At 36.9% G+C, this 21,729-nt stretch overlaps 1 protein-coding gene across 6 annotated transcripts in view; it reads right to left on the reverse strand.

The window, feature by feature from the left end:
* The window catches only part of PHF3 (PHD finger protein 3), a 56,183-nt gene that overhangs the window by 25,259 nt on the left and 9,195 nt on the right, over window positions 1-21,729 (reverse strand). Inside the window, exons 2-5 of one of the 6 annotated variants that reach the window (XM_058176585.1) lie at window positions 12,135-12,202; window positions 11,451-11,719; window positions 3,185-3,340; window positions 1,101-2,916 (exon numbers count right to left, since the gene is read on the reverse strand). In XM_058176585.1, coding sequence (XP_058032568.1) covers window positions 1,101-2,916; window positions 3,185-3,340; window positions 11,451-11,694 — 2,216 coding nt within the window. In that variant the 5' untranslated portion in view covers window positions 11,695-11,719; window positions 12,135-12,202. Of the gene's footprint in view, window positions 1-1,100; window positions 2,917-3,184; window positions 3,341-3,618; window positions 3,690-11,450; window positions 11,720-12,134; window positions 12,203-21,729 lie in introns of those variants that run through there. The other 5 variants (XM_058176595.1, XM_058176590.1, XM_058176602.1 and 2 more) reach the window with 5 other exon arrangements.

A 21,729-nucleotide genomic window follows, 5' to 3' on the forward strand; every position in this document is an offset into this window, starting at 1 on the left:
AATGGAAAGTACTGGATACGTGTCTATAATTTTCAGATAAAATCATATTTATACTATACGCTCTGATAATACAATATGTGAAATTTGTATCAAATATTTTTAATAGGGCAAGGAAAATAATATTTCAGATGCTATACATTCCTAGTTCTTAGGGGTTTCGAACTATAACCCCTACTGTTTCTAATCAACCATATAGCATGAAGTGTAATAGAATTATTGTCCACAATATCTAGAACAGCCCAAGTTGAAAAAGCTGTTATGCAGAACAGTTGATACATTTTATTGCACACATTCATGGTAATGAAATCAGATTAAAGCATCAAAAGTTTTTAAAGATTCTAAAAAATTAGTTAGATTATAATTATAGTTATAGCTAGATCTGAATCCTTGCTTATTCCTGGCTTATATTTGTGATCTCTGGGTACTAGCAGAATAGAGGAAAAAAACAGAAGTTGTGAAAAAAGACATTATTAAATTGTTTGTCCCCGAAAGTGTTTTGATTTTCAAATCATTTAAAAAAGTTTTTTTTTTTTGCAAACAACCAGAATATAGGGCTATTTTCTTGTATCTATTTCTTCTTTTGCTTCTTCTTCATTATCTTCTTCTTCTTCTTTCATCTTCCTTCACTCCCTTAGTGTAGCTGAAGGACATTCTGACTTACTTTAACAATTCTAGATTTACAATTATTGTATTAGGTTACAAATTGATTAATCGGATTCTATCTTTTATGTTTTAATTTGAAAAAGATAGTCAAAAACCTAAAATTAGAACAGGAATGGATAATGTGTGACTGGAAAAGATCTCTCTGGAAATCTCTTAATCATCTACAGCCCAAGAGCAACCCTTTTGCAATCTACCACTGTAACATGTTTGTCCCACTCCACTACTTAGCCTCCAATTCTAACACCCCCCCCCCAAAAAAAGCCAAAAATATTGGTCCTGTCCTATGACAACATAACTGACTACGATCAATAATGTGAAGCATTCAGATAAAAAAAATAAATAAATAAAGGTGTCCATCCATCCCCATCAGAAGAAATTCACCTATCGATTACATTTTTTTTTTTTTGTAAAATCAACAATGTGTTTAAAGCACACACCTGTTGCCATGTGGCTTTCTGCAAAACCCACACTGCTTACTAGGTATCCAGATACTTTTACTTTCACTGGGAGACAGGAGTTCTGTGCTCTCTCGTTTTACAGTAGAAATATTATCTGGGATAAACAATGGTGGTTCGTCAACTGAAAGACTTTTACTGCTTCTTCTCTGTCGAGGCTGAAGGTTCTTTTCTAACTTTCTAACTTTCATTTTCTCCTTTTCATCATCTTTTAAATAGTCCACAAGTAATGCCATGGAATCTTTTTTTCCTCCTTCTTCCTTAATACAATTATTTGTTTTAAGATGGTATTTCTGTGGCTGCTTCGGACTCTGTTGTGGCAACTGCCCTTGTTTAGAATTAGCTGTTCCCAACATTAAATGTAAACCTTCTTTAGAACCAGTATGATGGCTGACAGATCTATCATTCATTCTTTCTCTCGTTATCTTTCGTATCTGAACTGGTATTTGACCCCGGGGGATATTTTTCCCTACCTCATTGATTTGCTTCTTTAGAGGTATTCCAGAGTCACAGCTCTGAAATCTTATATCTTTATCTGAATGTTGTTTTTTAACTTTAATTATTTTCTGACAATGCTGAATGTTTCCTTGCTCCTCCATGTGACGTTTCAGACTTACTGAAAGCTGACTACGAGGACTTGGAAGAACATGAATTTTACCATGTGTGTCCTGGCCTAGAGTAGCCAATCTCTGTTGTGTGACTATAGTTTTATTCTGTTTACTTTTGGTATTTTTGGACTTCGTCTTTTTTAGATATTTTAATGGAACACCAGAATGCCCATCTTCCTGCAATCCTGCAATCTCAAGCTCTGCTATTTTTACACTTTCAGGCTCTTGATGTACTGTTTGGGTTGAAATTTCTTGAATAATATTATCTTCCAAAGTACTTGCTTCTAATTTGATAGAATTTGTATCATCATCTTTTAAATCAGTCTGTTCAAATTCCATGCTATTTAAAGGAAGATCATCTTTCAAATCAGCCTTTACCAGGTTATCTGAACATTCTTGCTTGTCTCCTTTTTGCAAATTAGCATTATGAGCAATATCATCACTAGCCTTTAAAGCTAAGTTGCATTCAGCCTTTCTGTCCACAAAATTAGACTGAACTATAAGATCTTCCTGAAGTTCACTTGAATTTTCACAAGTTTTGGAACTAAGCAGTGTGTCACTCGTCCCAGTTTCCTTGTTTTGATCTTCTATTTCAGTTCTATTCTGTTCTTCCTCAGTCTTATGGTTTGCTTTTTCTGATGAAGATATTTCAGATGTGTATTTCATAACTTCATCACCTTCATCTTTCAAGCTATTGCTATATGCAACTTTATCTGCCTCCACAAAAGCAGATGACGCTGACTCTGTTCCAATGGCAGCACCATAATTTTCTGTACCTGCCTGTGCTCCATTTTCCATTTCTTTACATAAGGTAATAGAATCTGGCAAATTAGAAGAATTTCCTGTTTCATGACATACTTTGACTTTTGGCTCAGTGGGAATTTCATGCTCATTATCTACTTCAGTGCTTTCTGTTTCTGCACAAGACGGAACCCATTCTGAATTGCTTGAAGATGATGGTGGGATTTCTTTTGTTTCTTCCAACTGGGAACTGTCGTTACTTGGCTCAATCTTTTTTAACTGCTCTGGTGCATTATTGTTATTATTATCCTGTTTAGCCTGTCCTTTATCGTGTTGTTTCAGTCCTCCCTTCTGGGCAGGTCCAGACTTTACAGTTTTCTTCGCAGGAACAGAAGATGAAGAATTTGAACGTTTAGCTAGCGTGCTCTGCCGCAGACTTCGTACTGGCTCTATTAAAAAAAAAATTGGTGTTATTTATACCAATAAAAACACAATATACACAAAAAACAGGTGGATTTATATGTAATCTAACACAATAAACACAAAAGTTAGTAAGCTTATCCTCAACATTTATTCAGGTAAGTGGATTATAGATTGTTTATCAAATTATAAACACATTTATTTCAAGCAAATACTGAGTTATGTTTGATCACGGAAACAGGAACTCTACAAAATGCATAGCTATTAATGTGTATTTTTATTTTTTTTAAAAACTACCTTGGTTCATTAAACGTGGAGACTTTCTTGGTGATTTGGTTAAAGATCCATCCATTTGGTCCCTCAATTTCCTGTTGGATGACAAATCACCTTCATCAATGGTACTATGAGCAGTTTCCTTAACTCTGTCATCCATAATATCATCAAGTCCGACAGCTAAAAAAAAATGAAGAAAAAAATTCTAAATCTTAAAAGGATTTTTTATTAAGTCTACAATGTCATGAAAGATGTGAAACATAAAGAAAGCAATGGCAATGGGGAAGGGGTAGGATGGGGAGGGAAGAAGAAAGAGATAAATAAGATTAAATGCATGTGTAGGAAATGAGATGTACAAGTTTCCCACAAGGCAGATAAAACAAGTGGTCATCCAGAGCAGTATTATTTCTCATACATGATCCTTGAGAAAGAGTCATAGCCATTTTTAGTGGACTCACATTTTATTGATTTGCCACAGGAAGTTCTCAGTCCTTAAAGGATCAGCTGTCCCCTCACTGTCCCTTCCCACCTAAGAGAAAGAGAATTTAATAATGGAAAGAGCTGATCCAAAAGTGACAATTTCCTTTATCTATATAATTTTAATAGTTTCTTTGTAGATGCTAAATGTAGAACATGATAGTCTGGCAACTATTAATAAGTGTTTCACCTGCTAAACATCTAGCCATAATCTAAGGGCTACAGTATAAGGTTGCAATTTTATGTACATCTCATTAAACACAATGAGATTTATTTCCATGCAAACATACTTCTTAGAAATTGTTATTGTATATTAAAATAGTGTATGCAGGTATGTATCTATATATTAATTTACTTATTTTATGAGATGTTGCAGAACACATTCAATAAATGAAAACCTACTAGAAATGTCTATGTTCAGAAAATAGGAATTATATTGATTTTCCATTACAAAACTCAGTTTCCTTTCATTCCAACTCTCTGATAATGGGTGTCAATTCAATTTAGAGATTTACTGTCTCTGCCACTGATACAAACATTATTTTAATACTAACCAAGAAGAATATAAAATTTACATTATTAAATATATAAAATAAATATTAGCCAAAAAAAATGAGTATTTTCTTCCAAGGCTGTGCAATGGCTTTGAAAAAGGATGATTCTAAGTACAGAGGAGTGGAGATGCTCACTTTTTGAATTATTAAAGGATGCTGACATGGCTGCTTTGTAAGTTATTTCTGACAAAGAGGCTGTGCATATATTATTTTCAAAGAACTTGCATAGCCCTACTCATAGCAGATAGTTGTCCAGGCTCTGCTTTAAAATTTCTAATGAAAGTAGCTTGCTCTTCTTGTTATTAGTTACAACAGCCATAGGTTACTTCTATTGCTACTTATAAATCTTAGTTAATGATAGGCCAAAATGTAGCCTTTCAAAGTAACTCTATTAAAATTCAATTACCATAATTATCACACCCATGGTTTCTTTCATCTGACAATATAAGGATTCCATCTTTTAATGAAACGCAATAATGAAAAATTAAAATATAACAGGACCCTAAAGTTAACCCTAATGCACCCCATTCCAAACTTCCACCTAGTCTGATGAAAAGATACCAGTGAGTACCTACCATTAGTTTCCTAACAATTACAAATTATATGTTACACAATAACATTATATGATATGGATTTCAAGCAAAATTAGAGAAATATACACAAAGCAATAAGAACTATCCACAAGATACAGTATGATTAAAAAGCTAACAACAAAACAATAAAATATAAATTAACTAGAGTAAATTAAAATTTGTTTTATAAATTGTTTTGATTTTTAAAAATCAAATAATTGCTAAGGCCCTGCTAAGGAACATGTGTTCAGATGAGGATTGATTTATATGTTGTCTTACCAAAGTAACTCTAAATGAAAACAATAATAAAAGCAACAGAAATAATAAATACATAACACTACATCACTATACATCAGAGAGGATAGCCAATGAAACAGATTAAACATCAGGATAGACTACCAAAGAATTAATTGTTAGATTTCAGAGCATGCTGGAACTTTATAAATGCCCAAGTGTCGGAACCATCCAAATCTCAAAAAGAACACAGTTCCATAAGGCAGAGGTAACTACAAAGGAGACCTCCTAGGTCCCATAAAGTAACAATGCCTTACAGCTAGGATATAAGAGTGCACTAACTATATCTGAGCTTTTCAGTTGGACAGAAAAGATAGGAGTAAGAAAGTCCTGAAGATAAACCAATGTAAGGCTTTATGTTAGATTGTACTTGAAACATTTCTGATAACCAGTAATTTATGGACCAGAGATATTAAACGATAAAATGAGGGACCTCTTTAACTGCTTGTGAAGTCATGTTCTAGAGTAACAGTAGCTTCCAGATAGTCTTCAAAGGTAACTATCTTGGCTTCACTGCAATAGTTGAAATAGGAGTTAACTAGGCTATGAGTGACTGTAAGACCATACTGATCCATAGTTGGTACACAGGATATATTTGTGCAAAGGCCCCATGGCAATAGCTGTCACTGCTTGATAAGCAGGAATCAAATGTTCAAAGGATGTGACATATAGTCCAACTTTCCTTTATTGTCTGATAGAAAGATACAGATGTTACATTATGTCATGTTTTCATATACAAAGTTTTACATGACTTCCCCCCCACCCGCACTGGAGTTTATGGGATTTACTCCTGGTAGAAGTTTTGAATCCCACACTAAGATCTGCAGCTACATAAATCTGAACTCTCAAATGGGATGAAATTGGTCACATATGGCCAACATTAAGTAAAAACTGACAAGACACTTTTGAAAAATATTGCCAAGAAAATTGCAGGTAGTATACTTGGTGACATTCAGTCACCAGAAGTCAAAAACTGAATTAAAGGCATGCACACATACGTACACACATAAAAACACACACTGAAAAAGGAATTAAAATAAATACTGTAGCTAGTTAATTCCCTGGGATAAACACTTCTGGACAAGTACGGGTAACTTCCAAAGCCCAATGTTTAACCTTTTCAGTATCATATAAATATATGTATATTACTAAAATTTTGAGTAAATGTAATATGTATCTTATATAGTTATAACAAACAGAATTTGACACTCCTGATTTTTCACCAAAGGCCATTCTATTCAGAATGCATTACCAATAACACTAGCTGTCAACTATTATTGTATACATTTTAATGCTTCTTAAAATAGAAATGATTTAAAATGGAAACAATGCAATCAAATCTTCCAAAAAGCAGACTTCATCATTTTTAGCCAATTCAGCTTCAATTAGTTATATTAAAATATTATATATATTTATTATGCCACAATGAAGACGCAACAAAATGATTAAGGCAACAAAGCAAAATAGAAATTAAATAGGCAACAACTGTATTCAAAAAAAGACTATACATTTCCGCATATGTAAATGATAAATTTGAAATTCAAGTTGCAGTAGAGATAAAAGAATTGGATGTATTGACCTTGCTAAGGAAAAACCTCAATTTGCTTTCTCTGTTCCTGGATTTCTTCCATTCTAGTTTGCCAATTATAAATATGATATAACTTAAGAAATTGCCTGCCATTGCCTTCCTTGCCTCTGAATTTATTATTTAAAGCCGTAGAGCAGGGGTGTCAAACTCGATTTCATTGAGGGCCACATCAGGGTTGTATTTGACCTTGAGGAGCTGGGGGGGGACGTGGCCAGGGTGGGCATGGCCAGCTCAATATCACTCATGTGAGGGGAGCCTATGGCGGTCTGAGTGATCTGCCAGCAAAAACGAGCTCCTGAGTTCTGTTTTCACCTGCAATGGCCTCCTGCAACCCTCTGCCAGCAAAAACAGAGCTCCGGAGGGCCACCTGCGGCCCTCCCAAATTCCGTTTTTGCTGGCAGAGTCACCACAGGCTTTCAATGTTTTCAGGGTGGCCCCATGGGCCAGATCTAAGCACCCTGTGGGCTGGATCCAGACCCTGGGACTTGAGTTTGACACCCCTGCTGTAGACAGAGAATCAGCGTTGCATAGTGGTTCAAGTGCTGGCTTGGAACCAGGAAGATCTACATTCTATTTAATGTGTATTTATAATTCATATTATATGCATGAATATGTAATACAACAAAACAAACACATAACAATTTTGAAACAGTCAAATGAAGGGCAAGCACTAAATGATGAAAAAAAATATAAAAATATGTGTTTTTCACCTATCTGAAAACTAGCTGCAGAAAAGGGAACATAGACACGACTCATAATCAATTTTACATAGATTCTAAATTAGCTTATTAGTATTATTCTTGGTAGTGAACAAACAGCAAAATAGAACTGCTGATAAATTATTTTGTAATAGCTTATTTATTACCATTGTCCAGAAAACTAAACACAATGATATTTTAAGTAAAAAGACAGAAATATTATGAAGTGGAAGCAATAATGTTCAGTTAAAAGAAATTATAATATTCAGTTAAAATTCATTCAGTAAGTTCTTATTTAAATCACTGCAATATAAAAGCTCAAACCACATCATTTAAAATAATTTAAAGAAATGTTATTCAAATAAAGAAAACTTTGAAAAGCAAAAAAAGAAAAAGAAAAAAACCCTATCAAACTAAATGCAAATAATTAAGGTAAGCCAGGAAGAACTAGATAGAAAGGGTCAAAAAACTTTTTGGTCTTTATCTAATTTGCATTCATTTATTCCCTCAGACTGATTCACTTCCAATCCTCTTGATACTGATTTTTCAAATGGTATCTGAATTCTAGGAAAGACAGAGAGTACCTCGGGAACTAAAATATATGCTTGGACTCTCCAAATCTTGGAGACACTTGGGCAGTCAGTGTTAATACTATGTTAAATAAACCAATGGTCTGATCTACCATAAAACAGCTTTTTCCATGCAATAGGCATATCCTTCACATTTAATAAGATCTTTCAACTTCTTTATCTAAAAAATAAATTCCACACCTATTATAATTTCTTTTGGAAAGTTTCCTTAGTTTCAAAAATAATTTTGAAATCCAATAAAAGGTATAGCTGTTTAAGGAAAACATTTCACTGGGCATAGTTATACTACCAGGAGCTGAGAAGAAAGGTTAAGAAAGGAATGGGGGACCACTTAACAGATGAGAAAAAATATTTCTCCCTCAAAGCAAATGCAGAAAAGAGTCAGTGGGAGAATTCTTTTACATCCTGATATAGCATGCCTTATTGTGCTTCCTCATGAGCCATTAATTTAAGTAATTTAAGGAAAAGCCTTACAATTCTGCAGATAATGCTTGGTTTTCAATGATTACTGCAATACTCATAAGACTTAACAGTGGTCAGAGACTTACTGAGTTTGGGATCTTGAGTTAAGTTGGTATTTATTTATTTAATGTAAGATGCAATTTTTTAATACATTTCTCTTCAATTTCAAAATAAGGTGTGTCATGAAGAAATAGCCACTCCTGTTTGAGAATTCAGATCTTAGGAACACATAGCTAGTTGGAAGAATCACTGAATCACGAGCAACTTTCTAATCTCTTATAATACTCTATTTGTTGATTCAGTTTGAATAACAAAATCTAAAATACAGCTAAGAAATACTTGTTTTAACAAAATGGAGCCATCTATGCTGTTACAATTCCAAATATCTAGACATTTTTGTTCATAGGTCATAGATAATTATATGTAACATATACTGTGCATACTTTGAACATCTACACTCACTTTCCCCTCCTCAAGAAAGTTTCAAAATTCAACAGAAAACTTAGAATTTTAGCTGAAGGCATGCCAGGCATCTGATTGATTGATTGATTGTATGGCAAATACATGGACTTACAGTGGTTCAAATGTTAATGTCCAGTCCACCCAGCCATTCAAGGACAGGGTTGTCTATGTTGAAAAAAATCAAACAATGGGCCGGTATAAACTCTTGATGGACATTCGGACACAATGTGATGTATAACTGTCTGGTTCGGTTCTGCAGCCCAACAAGAAAAACACAGACTTCAGAGGATAATTAGAACTGCAGAAAAAATAATTGCTACCAACTTGCCTTCCATTGAGGACCTGTATACTGCACGAATCAAGAAGAGGGCCGTGAAAATATTTGCAGATCCCTCGCATCCTGGACATAAACTGTTTCAACTCCTACCCTCAAAACGACGCTATAGAGCACTGCACACCAGAACAACTAGACACAAGAACAGTTTTTTCCCGAAGGCCATCACTCTGCTAAACAAATAATTCCATCAACACTGTCCGACTATTTACTGAATCTGCACTACTATTAATCGTTTCATAGTTCCCATCGCCAATCTCTTTCCACTTATGACTGTATGACTATAACTTGTTGCTGGCAATCCTTATGATTTATATTGATATATTGATCATCAATTGTGTTGTAAATGTTGTACCTTGATGAACGTATCTTTTCTTTTATGTACACTGAGAGCATATGCACCAAGACAAATTCCTTGTGTGTCCAATCACACTTGGCCAATAAAAAAAAAAAATTCTATTTTGTCGAGGAGCACCACAATCATACTGAGGGATAGAGACAAGGCCCTACTTATACAATGAGCCAGATGCTATGCTCATCTCAAGCACTCAAAAATTTAAGTCACTACCAGTCTATTCTTGATGATCAACCAATTCATCATCCAAGTCTTTATTACATTTTTTTTACCAAAACTGCCATTGTTAATAAAATAAAAAAGACAATGTAGCTATTATTGTCCAACAGTATTTATTTTAAAAGTTCTACGGTTTCAGCACAATTTATTTTTAAGAGGATTTTACCACCACTTTATGTATCGTTTCATTAACTTAATACTGAGTGTACCATTACATCTCAGTGGTCATTGTAGATAACTGAAACTAAAATAATTATCAATGCTAGCTATTCGAAGTTGAATTCATCAGAGAATTCAAAATCTAGATCTTTCTGTTTTCAAGAAAGTGATAATTAAAATATATCCTAGATTCAGGATAACAATTTTTTTTCTAGATTCAATTACCCCAACCCTACAAAATTTTATTCAGCGATAAATATAATAATGTTCAATGAAGTCCCTTCCTAGATACATTATACACGAGTGTCATTCTTAACTATTAGCAAAGTTGAAGTAATTAACTGTATTACCATAGATAAGGATTGGCTTAAGCTTCTCTTCAGAACAAGTCTGTCACATCTTCAAAATCATTTATTTCATTGGCATAAGATACGGATGGATGTTCATACTGTTTCACAACCAACCTCTTTTATATTTCAAATTATATGTATGGTAATGGAATTGTTATTTTTACTATTTTTTCAAGAAACAAAAAGGGACTAAGATTTGAAAAGCCATAGCAATGACATGGGATGAAGCACACACAATAGCTAGAAAGACAGAGGGGAAGTGATACAGAATGTTTAAGAGTTATGACACATGCCAATTTAAATTGTTTATAACATCTAAGGATCAATATTGAAACGCAAACATGACCACATATCAAATAATGTCCTATTCATTTCTTACAGAAGGTCAATATAACCATTCTATACCGATAGCTATTTAGCAAAAAACACTCCAATTAACAGGATCACTTTATAGCAAAATTCTAAAGGTCATCTTAAAAAACCTGTGCCAAGGTACAATACACAACAAATTCCCTTTAAAAAAGTATGTCCAAAGTTACATCCTATTCTGCAGCACTACAACAGGTCTGCAGAATGGTCTTTACAACTGATCAAACTCTTATTCCGCACTGTTCTTGATGCCCCCACTCCACAGATCTCTCTGCAGAGTGAAGATCTATGTAGAAAGATTTGTGAAGGGTCAAGGGAAACTTCCATTGTAGAAGTGGAACTTTGCTTATATTATATAGACTTTTCTTGGCTTTTTAAAGAAGAGTCAACAGATTCCTTAATTATATTAAAATATATTATTCTGAGTCATGGTGGTGCAGTGGTTAGAATGAGGACTCAGACTGTTGGTGGCAATATGCTGACTGTAAACCGCTTAGAGAGGGCTGTAAAGCGGTATATGTCTAAGTGCTATTGCTATTAGAATATCTTTTAAAGTGAAGGGTAGAGTACTAGGCACACCAGTGTCTTCATAGAAAAATAGTCTGTAGCAACATGCCTCTCCATTATTCCTTTTAAAGCTTGTTAAATAAAATTTTCAAGTGAATTTAGAGACAGCTAGCAATTTAACATTTTGCTCTATGCTATAAAGTAGAGCAGAAACAAAAATGTATTTTGAAACCAAAAAAGGGGAGAATACTATAATACTGCTCTATTTAAAAGTGTAGACTTGAAAATATTAAGAGTTACCTGTAGAACAAGGCATCTGGAAATTGGGATCAGTGCTATCCAAAACAGGCAAACAGAACTGAGCACTTGCAGATCCTAGCATAGGGTCCTTATCACTGAGCATGTTCTTCAGCGAATCCTCTAAGACATTTTGACTTGTACTAAAATCCTCACAGACTTCATTCTCCAGGTTGGATCCTAGAAATAGGGCATCATCTAAGTGTTCAGTAGGAATTAAATGATTAAATGTATCAACTATATCCATGAAGGCTCCTGTGTGTCTTTAATCCCTATAGAAAGACAAGAAAAATACCATAAGAAAAATAAACTATGGATTAGAAATTATCTAGAAATATCAAATTTGATGTGGCTTACCACTGTCTTATATAACTCACTGTAAATTGTTCTATTTGTTAAATTAAAATTTAAAAAAATTCAACAAGAAATTTATCCATTTTTTTTGTAAATTTGATGAATTTCAAATTAAAGGCCAAACTAGAGATTTAGGAGCTCTAGTCACTATTTCTCAATTGCAAAGCTGGCAAAATGAAAGAAATGGGAGACAGGGAGGTATATTTAAAACCACCACCCCGGATGGTGCATACACAACCACTCCTGAATTTTCTTGCACTACTTAACTTTACAAAGATATTTGTGAATCCTGAGAACAAATAATGTAAGAGTTCAGAATGCATTCTACTCAACTGTTTTTGCATTGCAACATCCTCCGCATCTTATTTTCTACCAAGCAAACTTCCCATACATGGAATTTCCTGTGACAATGGGAAAAGTAAATGAGGAATGAAAATGGGAAAGAGCACATAAAGGAAAAGCAGAATACTACAAATTATCCACTACTCCCATCTCTGGGCAAGGTTGCCCCACTCACGCTTCCTATGGGAAAGTTGATCAGTCATGCATCACATTAAAAACTGATGAAATGGAACATTATCTTTAAAGTTATACTGTACCATATAGACAAGTAATAATTTTCAACTGTTACTGAAATTGAATGGGTTGAATATTAACTGAATTTCAGTTAATTTTAACTGCATATTGGCTAAATGTTCTGCTGTGAGAATCACTTTAGTCTATGTCAACAACTGCTGCTGTAAAATATCAGCCATCTTTTAACAAATAAAGAGGGAAGGAAATTGTTCCATAATTTTTCTACAACTGTTAAAACATAATTGATTAAAATACAACTGAAAACGGAGATTTTTTTATTTAAGACTAATAGACAGGAAACTTAGTTTTTATATATGTCATTGACTGAGATGGGCAGCCACAGAAATTGAACAAGTAAATAAATAAAGAAATAATGATAACTGCAGCAATATTATTATATTCGCAAAAATGGAAGGGTTTGACACTATCCACAATGGAGGAATGGTTGGTGAAGATGATAGAACTTGGAGAGGTGGTTATATTAACATTCTTTGATCCAAAAAAGGTAATATCTACATTTATGGCTGATTGGAAACCCCTTATAGATTTTTTTCATGAAAAAGAAAAAAAATGCCATTTGTGGTTTTGATTAGAAAAAAAATGGATAATAGAAAAATGTGAGCTTTTTGTAATTAGGCAGTAAGAGATAATTTTGTAATCATACTTATATTTTCTGAAGAGGAAATCGAAAGCTTCTATTTCTTTTTATTTTTTCTCACTGCACTTTTACGTTTTCTTTTTTCTATTTCTTCTATTTCATATTAGTTTGTGATAGATTTCATGTACTCCTTAAAACTTTTAATGAATATTAAAAAATAAAAATGTTAAACAATTTATATTGATATAAATAAAATTTATAATATATGATAGACCACCTCCAAGACAAAACTATCAAGTTTTTGAAAATGATCACTTTAAAACAAAATTGCTTCCAACATAAATTTATTTACAGATACTGATAGTTCACTTTAAATATAAGTATGTAAAAATTGACTTCGTTGTCAAAGATTGATGATCTAAATCCATAAGTTCCAAGGATTCAATGAAACTGTAATGAAAGGCTTTACATTAAAGAACTATCACAAAAGCCTCTGCCAGTAAATCATATAAATCAGGGGTCTCCAACCTTGGCAACTTTAAGACTTGTGGACTTCAACTCCCATTGTTCTTCAGTCAGCTTTGCTGGCTGAGGAATTCTGGGAGTTGGAAGTCCACAGCTCTTAAAGTTGCAAAGGTTGGAGAGTCCTGATATAAAGTATTAGTTAAGATAATTTATGCTCAGGAAACAACTGCAAAATCTGTGTATTGACCATAACAGAATACTACCAGACTTCTGTAATCAGTAGCAAATAATTCACACTGCAGTCTTACAACCATCTACCACAAGAAATGATGCATGGCAGAAAATGTGGAATCTTGTACTTATGCTTAATGAACATTTTTCCAACTGATAGTTACATACATATTTTCTCTCAGTTCTTGCCTTGAAGCTAGCATGTTTTTCATACTGAAGGATTCTACATAATGACCAATTACTGGAAACAACATACTAAGTCATGGGTTACTTCACAGTAATTTATTTTATAAAAAATGTTGACTGAATTCACACATTATGAACATTATGCTATATTTTACTATTACAAATTATAGTGTCATTTAAGCCACAAATGAATTGTCAAATTAATCTGAGGCCATTAAACTGGCTTTTTTCATTCGTTAGTTCAGTCAGTCAGTCAATCATTCTTCTGTCCTAAATTATGGCAGACTTGAGCTGTTGAATCTTTGGTTATCTCTGAGCTTGTTTGTAATGGCAACAATGCTGGTGAATGTGTGGTTTGCTCACAGTTTATGTGTGGTTTGCTCACAGTTTGCCCTGTCACTGTTGAGGGGTATGATTTATTCCATAATTCCTTAGCACTTAGAGTTATATACCACTTCACAGTGCTTTACAGCCCTCTCTAAGTGGTTTAGAGAGTCAGCATATTGCCCCCAGTAATTTGGGTCCTCATTTTATCCATCTTGGAAGGAGAGTCAACCTTGAGCCTAGTGAGATTAAGATATTATTTTCTGTTTGATTTTGCCAGGTGTTAATCCTTGCTTAACTGTGTGTTGGTGCTGGAGAATATGTGTTCTGGTCTTTTGGTATGCTTCTAAGCTTTTTTTCCCCTAAGGACGATTGAGGGCAAAAGAAGAATGGGACAGCAGAGAATGAGGTGGTTGGATGGAGTCACTGAAACAGTCAGTGTGAGCTTAAATGGTCTCCAGCGGATGGTAGAGGACAGGACGGCATGGAGTAAAGTTGTCCATGGGGTCGCGATGGGTCAGACACGACTTCGGAACTAACAACAAAGCTTTTTTACTGTCTTTTTTTGAATGGTGTGTGAGAATGACTTTGGGGGGAAAATGGAAGAGAAACAATCAATCAAGAGAGGCAGGAGCACTCCATTGCTAATCATCTGAGGAAGCAACTTAGAAAAGACCCACTTTAATGGATCAAGCAATTAAAAGTAGTAATGGGAAATGTCGTACTTCAGACTTGCAAGATTCTTTAAATATAGCCTTACAATAAAGTAAATTTAGTTCATCTACTCACGTTTGTTATTTGGCTTATTTGGAGGTCTGACATCAATCTTGCAAGTCTCCTACTCTTTTCCAAAGAGGAATTTCAAGACTCACCTCTGATACTCAAGGAACCCAGCTAACCACTAAATACCTGACAAGGAAGAACAGCAGCCAATCTGAAGTAAAATGAGGGAGAACCTGTACAGTTTGTGACTACAAAAATGTGAACAAAGTAACAATTAGAGACCACTGTCTACTTCCGTTTATCTCACATCTATTAGACCAGCTACAAAAAGCACACATCTTTACAACTAGAATTGAGAAATGCTTACAAGCTAATCAGAACGAAAAAAGGACATGAGTATTTGTAATAGCCTTTGATACAACATAAGGAAAATCTGAACTTACAGTAATGCCTTTTGGCCTGGTTAATTGTGGAATGATTTTTCTACATTCATGAATGACAATTTTGCAGAAATTTTAGAAAATGACATCTATTTAGATGACATCTTAGTTTGTTCCAAAAAATCCCTCCTTGCATAGAACTCATGTCAGAAATGTACTGCAAAAATTATGGGAAACTAAATTTGTGAAATTACAAAAATGTGTATTTGATCTGACTCAACTGGACTACCTGCGATATAGAATATCTAAAGAAGATATACAGATGGATTCAGCAAACGTGCAGTCTGTTCTATCATAGGGCATATAAATGCACACACATACAATACAAAAGAGGTGCAGTGCTTACTAGGTTTTGCTTACTTCTACAGAAAATTTCTAATTTTGCTGGATTTGTAAAACCACTATAGCTACTGAGAAAGTGTCAGCAATTCGCCTGGTCAACCCAAGAGCAAGCTGCAATTCAAGAGAAAGAACTGTCAATCATTGCACTCCCCTCTCAATACTGCAGCCAAGCAACTTTGAGTTCCACTGTAATGTAGATCAACTCTAAAGGCTGGGAGCAGGAAGGCAACAGTGATCTCTTTGATCCAATTAAGCACAACAGCTGCAGGGTACATATGCCACCGTGAAAGATTAAAATGGTATCTTGCTGGGCTTCCTTGAGTTCATGCATCCAGGCATGAACTCAAGGAAGCCAAACAAGACATGTTTCACCTTTCACAGTGGTGGGACTGTAACTGTTGCACAATGGACATTTAAATGTGCCTCGTCCTCTAGGAGGAAAAGGAGTAGTATAACTGTGCCCAAGACAGCAGAATATGAGGGAATCTCCAGAACCCAACAAAGAGCCCTCAGAGAATTTGGGTGGTCCTACATCCACAGATAAGATTGTGTCCTCTTGTCAAGTTTGTTGAGAGCAAACCAATCACTGATAGAGCAGTTGGATTGTTGCAATCAATGAACATACCCTCCCCAAAATCTTGGGACATTTTTTTCACTAAATTATATCACAAATCATCCTCCAATGTGGGGTATACTACCAAACTGGTAGTAATGGATTTATTTACCAAATTGACTAATTTAATTTCTTGCAAGACATTCCTAATGGCTCAATCATGTGATAAGTCAGGAAGTAAATTCACTTCCAAATTTTGGAAGGCCCCCCTAGCAATGATTAAATATTGAAAGTCATGTTATTCATCCTACATCTGATTTCCAACAGAGAAGATGAGGTTAAACAGCTATTGCAGTACTATTTAAAATGCTGCATTTCTTATCAGCAACCGGACTGATCTCATATCTCTTGCTGAGCTTGCTTAGAACAATGCTGCAGACTCTCCTCTATTGGTATGTCTACATTTGAAACAATGTATGGCATTCACCCACAGGTCTTACCAACAAACAGACAAGTAAGTGCCCTACCTCATAACACGTATTTCCTACAGCCAAAAACTTCTTTAAAAAGCAACTCAAATTGTAAAAAATTCTATACAAAAAAGCAGCTAATACATAAGAACCGGCTAGAATTCAAGTAATGCAGCTTTATACAAAATTATTAAATTTCATGACACTTTCAAAGAAATTGGGCTCAAAAGAGTTACTGGTCCTTCTCCAGTAACTAATTAAATCAATCCAGTACATTTCACTTGCAGTTGCCATCAATGAAAGTTTTCCCTGAATTCCATCATCATTGTTGTTTGTGAAAGAGTCCCCACGCCCCCGCTGAACTCTACAGCGACAACACTTCCTTCTCCCATTCTAGTAGATGGGGAGAAGTATGAGGTGGAAGCAGTATTCGTCTACCACACCATTGCACTCATTTCACATGCTAGCAAAGTTATGCTCAAAATCCTACAAGCTAGGCTCCAGCAGGAGGTGTACCAAGAACTACCAGAAGTACAGGCAGGATTTTGAAGAGGCAGAGGAATTAGAGATCAAATTGTCAACATACGCTGGATCATGGAGAAAGCTAGGGAGTTCCAGAAAATCATCTACTTCTGCTTCATTGACTATGCTAAATGAATAATGAATGAATGAATGAATAATTTAATTTCTATACCGCCCTTCTCCCGAAGGACTCAGGGCTGTTTCCAGCCAGGTAAAAACACAATAAAACATACAATATACAGTTAATATACAGTTTAAAAAAAACCCATTAAAAAACCTATTCAATTTGGCCCATTAATTAAAATACACATTAAAACCATAAAAAACCATAAAAAAACCAATTAAAATTACTAATCATTTTATGCGAGCCCTGCGCGGAAGAATAAATACGTCTTCAGTTCGCGGCAAAAGGTCTGGAGGTCAGGAAGCTGTCGAAGTCCTGGGGGAAGCTCATTCCAGAGGGTAGGTGCCCCCACAGAGAAGGCTCTCCCCCTGGGGGTCGCCAGCCGACATTGTTTGGCTGACAGCACCCTGAGGAGGCCCTCCCTATGGGAGCGCACAGCTCGATGGGAGGCAAACGATGGCAGCAGGCGGTCTTGTAAATAACCCGGTCCTGAGCCATGGAGCGCTTTAAAGGTGGTAACCAACACCTTGAATTGCACCCGGAAGACCACAGGCAGCCAGTGCAGCTTGCGCAGGAGAGGTGTTATATGGGAGCCACGGGTAGCTCCCTCTATCACCCGCGCAGCCGCATTCTGGACCAGCTGGAGCCTCCGGGTGCTCTTCAAGGGGAGCCCCATGTAGAATTACAGTAGTCCAGGCGAGAAGTGACAAGGGCATGAGTGACCGTGCATAAGGAATCCCGGTCTAGAAAGGGGCGCAACTGGCGGATCAGGCATACTTGATAAAAAGCTCTCCTGGAGACGGTCGACAGATGTTCTTCAAAGGACAACTGTCCATCCAGGAGAATGCCTAAGTTGTGGACCCTCTCCATTGGGGCCAATGACTCGCCCCCAACAGTCAGCAATGGCTGCAGCTGACTGTACTGGGATGCCAGCATCCACAGCCACTCAGTCTTGGAGGGGTTGAGTTTAAGCCTGTTCTTCCCCATCCAGACCCGCACGGCCTCCAGACACCGAGACAACACTTCGACAGCTTCGTTGGGGTGGTTGGGGTGGAAATGTACAGCTGAGTGTCATCAGCGTACAGCTGGTACCTCACCCCATAACCACGGATGATCTCGCCCAGCGGCTTCATATAGATGTTGAACAGGAGAGGCGAGAGAACTGACCCCTGTGGCACCCCACACATGAGGTGCCTTGCGGTCGATCTCTGCCCCCCTGCCAACATCGTCTGCGATCGGCCAGAGAGATAGGAAGAGAACCACCGAAAAACGGTGCCCCCCACTCCTAAACTCCCCTAAAGCCTTTGTGTGGATCACAACAAATTGTGGCAAGTTCTTAAAGAGATGGGAGTATCAGACCATCTTATTTGTCTCTTGAGAAACCTATATGTGGGTCAAGAAGCAACAATGCGAATTGGACACAGAACCACTGATTGGTTCAAAATTGAGAAAGAACTTCGGCAAGGCTGAATACTGTCTGCCTGCTTATTTAAGTTATATGCAGAGCACATCATGAGAAAGGCGGGGCTAGATGAATCACAAGTTGAAATTAAGACTGCCGGGAGAAATATCAACAACCTCAGATATGCAGATGATACCACTCTAATGGTAGAAAGTGAAGAGCCTCTTCAGGCAGTTTCAAGTTGGCTTGAAGCTCAACATTAAGAAAACTAAGATCATGGCATCCAGCCCGCTCAATTCCTGGCAAATAGATGGGGAAGAAATAGAGGTAGTGAGAGATTTTATTTTCCTGGGCTCCAAGATCACTGCAGATGGGGACTGCAGCCAAGAAATTAAAAGACGCTTGCTCCTGGGGAGGAAAACTATGGCAAATCTAGACAGCATTCTAAAAAGCAGAGACATCACCCTGCCAACAAAAGTCAAGGCTATGGTTTTCCCAGTTGCAATGTATAGATGTGAAAGTTGGATCATAAGAAAGGCTGAGCGCCAAAAAATTGAGGCCTTTGAACTATGGTGCTGGAGAAGACTCCTGCGAGTCCCTTTGACTGGAAGGTGATCAAACCGGTCAGTCCTAGTAGAGATCAACCCTGACTGCTCCCTAGAAGGCCAGATCCTGAAGATGAAACTCAAATACTTTGGCTACCTAATGAGAAGAAAGGACTCATTGGACAAGAGCCTAATGCTGGGAAAGACTGAGGGCAAAAGAAGAAGAGGACAACAGAAAATAAGGTGGCTGGATGGAGTCACTGAAGCAATAGGCATGACCTTAAATGGACTCCTGGGGATGGTAGAGGACAGGAAAGCTGGAGGAACGTTGTCCATGGGATCGTGATGGGTTGGACACGACTAACCACAACAACGAAGAAGTATTAGACTCTGGATGCAGAGGAAACTGGCTGAATACTAAATTCATTGGAAAGACTACCCAGACTCAGAAAGAACATGAGAGGTAGCAATAAAACACCAACATTGATATATTGTTTTCACAATCAATACACCAAGAAATCCCACCCTAAGAAACTCATGGCCTTGCAGGAGCTAGCCACCGACCATGATGAGTTGTAGAAATTCTGGAGAAATCTGAGAGATGGAGAAAGCTTCAAGTATATCTAAGACTAAGAAGAGGAAAATAATTCGGGTCCTTCCTTGTCAGGCATACAAGACATGGGGGGAGGGGTTCCACCAGATTTCCAAGGGAAGGGTGACTGCCACCTTTTTTTTTTTTTTTTTTTACATTTATACCCCGCCCTTCTCCGAAGACTCAGGGCGGCTTACAATGTATAAGGCAATAGTCTCAGTCTATTTGTATATTTTTTTACAAAGTCAACTTATTGCCCCCCCAACAATCTGGGTCCTCATTTTACCTACCTTATAAAGGGTGGAAGGCTGAGTCAACCTTGGGCCGGGCTCGAACCTGCAGTAATTGCAGGCTCTGTGTTCTAATAACAGGCTTCTCTACTGCCTGAGCTGGAGGCAGGAGCTCCAGTAACTGGAGATGATTTATGGGACGCTTTGTGTGCATGTGCTAAGTTGCCAGGAGAAGAGGAAAGTGACATAGCTATTTTTCATTCTCATAGTCCACAACTTATTTCTCTGGGAACTTGGGAGGGAAGGTTGAGCCTGAAGGGGAAAGTGATCCAATGGAATGTGAGAATAATCTGGGGAAAAGGGGGGAACACAGAAAACAGTCAGACAAGAATAGAAGGAGCCCACAGTGGCTTACTTGTTAGAGAAGGAAACTTAGAAAAGACCTGCCCTAATGGATCAAGCAGTTAAAAGGGGAGGCAGGAAATTGAAATGTTAAATGAAAAATGAACTTCTGATTGGCACCAGATGTTATGGCCACTGCAACATCCCTACAATCATGTGATCAAAATTCAGGCAATTCCAGGGCTGGAAGTAAAGTAGAGAGTTACGACTTTCATCAGGTCTCACAAGAATGGACACTATTTGGAGAATGGTAGGAGACCTAATTCTTATAGTGCATTGGAAGACTTCTTTCTTAGAATCGCATATGCTATTCCTTCTCCAAATAACGCACCTATTCTTGTGAAACCTGGAGAACACAAGAAGCTTTCCAAAAGGATGCAAAAATTGTGTATGCAATCTGGAAAAAAACAGCATAAGGATGGTCAAAGACTATGGGTCCAGATAAATTTCAAATAAATTTTGAAGTTAATCATAAAGAATCCTTCCAAAAGGATTTTGTTTTGAATTCTTAAAAAAAATACAATAAGACTTCAAGCACTAGAGCAGGGGTGTCCAAAGTTTTTTGAGTGAGGGCCAAATACAGAAAAATAAGCAGAAAAATAAGGGGGGGGGGGGCTAAATTTTTTGTACCAGTTCTGTGGGTGTGGCTTATTTTGGGGTGTGGCTTGGTGGTCATGTGACTGGTGGGCGTGGCTAACTCCTCATGTGACTGAGTGGATGTGGCTATGGGCATAGAAACTACTCAGAGGGCTAAAAAAAGTAATTTTTGACCAGTCCTCACACTTATGACCATCCTCACATTTATGCCCATTGCAGCATTTTTAACAACCATATCACTCATTTCACAACTGTGCTTCTCTTCACCATGGTTACAAGATAGGGTGCAAAATGTAAAGATAGTTGTAGGTGTGAGGACCAGTCAAAAGTGTGAGGACAGGTCAAAAATAACTTTTTCAGCCCTCTGAGTAGTCCCTATGCACAAAATGCTGCAACAGGCGTAAATGATGACCGGTCATAAGTGTGAGGACTGGTCAAAAGTGCGATATAGTTTTGTCTGGAGACATTCTGCACACTTCCCCACCAACGCTGTTCGGCCCCTCGCCGCCTCACCTGTTTCTCGATGCGGTCTTCTTCTTTTCCGCCAGGAGTCCCAGCTGCTTTCTATCAGTCTGCAGGGTGCAAAACTGTCACGCTGGGAGATCC

The sequence above is a fragment of the Ahaetulla prasina genome, chromosome 1 (assembly GCF_028640845.1).
Source record: "Ahaetulla prasina isolate Xishuangbanna chromosome 1, ASM2864084v1, whole genome shotgun sequence".
NCBI lineage: Eukaryota > Metazoa > Chordata > Lepidosauria > Squamata > Colubridae > Ahaetulla > Ahaetulla prasina.